We start from the raw sequence: 1,957 nt of genomic DNA, 5'->3' as shown, positions 1-1,957 counted from the left end.
AGACATTATTATGCAAAAACAAGGGCGAAAGTAAAACGCATTGATGAGTTCCGTGCAAGCTACCTCGCCTTCCAATATCCTTTAATATTTCCATATGGAGAAGATGGTTATAGACCAAATGTTGCACATAGAGATCTTGACATATTTGATGATAATCCTAGGAATACGCTTACTAGAAGAGAATGGCTAGCTTTTCGAATCCAAACTCGGTCTCAAGAAGGAAAAACTCTTTTATCATCAAGAAGGTTGTTTTAACAATTTCTGGTGGATGGTTACACAATGCTTGAAGGAGAGAGGTTGAAATGGCTCAGAAATAGTCAGTCTAAACTTAGAGTGTCTAAGTATAACAATCTAAACCAAGATGGAGATGAAAGTCAAACTGATGGTTCACCGACTAGAAAAAGAGTAATTTTACCTTCATCATATGTTGGTAGTAGGAGATTTATGCATCAATTGTACTATGATGGAATGGCTATATGTAGTAAAGTGGGATTTCCAGACCTATTTATTACTTTCACTTGCAACCCGAATTGGCCGGAAATTCAAAGAGCTTCAACTCCTCTAAACTGGAAGGCACATGATAGACCTGGCATTATTGTTAGGGTATTTAAAATGAAGTTTGACAGCCTTTTGTCAGACGTCACAAAAAAAGGTGTTTTAGGCAAAGTACTTGCTTGTAAGTCCTCTATACTTTATATAAAAATATACTTATATGCGCATCAATACATTGCCATTTTTATGCACAATATATTATATGTTTAATACTGGTGCTAACACTTTACATGTTCTATTAACTACTTTTTTAGACATGTACACAATCAAGTTCCAAAAGAGAGGCTTGCCATATGCCCATATTCTTATATTCTTGCATCCATCTAATAAATATCCAGAACCAAGTGATATCGATAAAATAATTTCAGGTGAGGTTCCAGATCCTATGAAACAACCAAGGTTAGATAATCTGGTGAAGGCGCACATGGTGCATGGTCCTTGCGGGTTGGCAAATCCAAAATGTCCATGCATGAAAAATGGAAAGTGTACAAAGTTTTATCCAAAGAAGTTCCAAGATGTTACGATAGTTGATCAAGGTGGCTATCCTATTTACAGAAGAAGAGATAATGGGCATAAAATTAATATGAGTGGAATACAACTTCATAACGGTCATGTTGTACCACACAATCTGAGTATACTAATGAAGTATGAAGCACACATAAATATGGAATGGTGCAATCAAAGTACTTCAATTAAGTATCTCTTCAAGTACATCAACAAGGGTTCCGATAGAATCTCCGTTGTGATAGTTCCCAATGATAGCATAAGTGTCGATAATGTTGACAAAATCAAACAATAACTTGACTGTAGATATGTGTCTCCAAGTGAAGCATGTTGGAGAATCTTTTCATATTCTATTCATGGGAGGAAACCAGCTGTTGAAAGATTTTTTTTCACTTGGAAGGTGAAAATTCAGTGTACTACAAAGACTTTGAACAAATAAGAGATGTCCTTCTTAAAGCAAGTGTAACTGAATCAATGTTTACTTCATGGTTTGATGCAAATAAAGAATATGCAGAAGCAAAATCATTGACATATGGCCAATTTGTCTTTAAATTTGTTTATGTAAAAAAAAAGGACTTGAAAACCAAGGAAACGAGGTTACACCATTGGTAGATTAGTTTGGGTCCCACCGACAACAGGAGAATTGTATTATATGAGGATGTTGTTGACTGTTAAAAAAGGACCAACAACTTATGATGATCTCAAAACATTTGAAGGTGTTAAACATAAAAGTTTTTGGGAAGCATGCTTTGCAACGGGGTTTCTACAAGATGACAAGGAATTCATTGAGGCAATTAAAGAGGCTTATAATTAGGGTTCTGGTGTGGTTTTGCGAAAACTCTTTGTTACAATGTTGTTATCTACTTCCATGAATCGACCTGATCATGTTTGGCGAAACACT

The 1,957-nt window shown here is 35.5% G+C and overlaps 1 protein-coding gene across 1 annotated transcript; it reads left to right on the top strand.

The window, feature by feature from the left end:
• Positions 1-279: 279 nt before the first annotated feature.
• On the top strand, positions 280-1,351 carry LOC131641298 (uncharacterized). The gene is made up of 2 exons (XM_058911601.1): positions 280-676; positions 807-1,351. Exons 1-2 carry the CDS (start codon positions 280-282, stop codon positions 1,349-1,351), a joined length of 942 nt encoding a protein of 313 aa, XP_058767584.1.
• Positions 1,352-1,957: the final 606 nt, after the last annotated feature.

The sequence above is a fragment of the Vicia villosa genome, unplaced genomic scaffold (assembly GCF_029867415.1).
Source record: "Vicia villosa cultivar HV-30 ecotype Madison, WI unplaced genomic scaffold, Vvil1.0 ctg.003641F_1_1, whole genome shotgun sequence".
Taxonomy (NCBI): Eukaryota; Viridiplantae; Streptophyta; class Magnoliopsida; order Fabales; family Fabaceae; genus Vicia; species Vicia villosa.
Note: the sequence above shows the minus strand (reverse complement) of the source record. Positions and strands in the feature narration are given on the sequence as shown.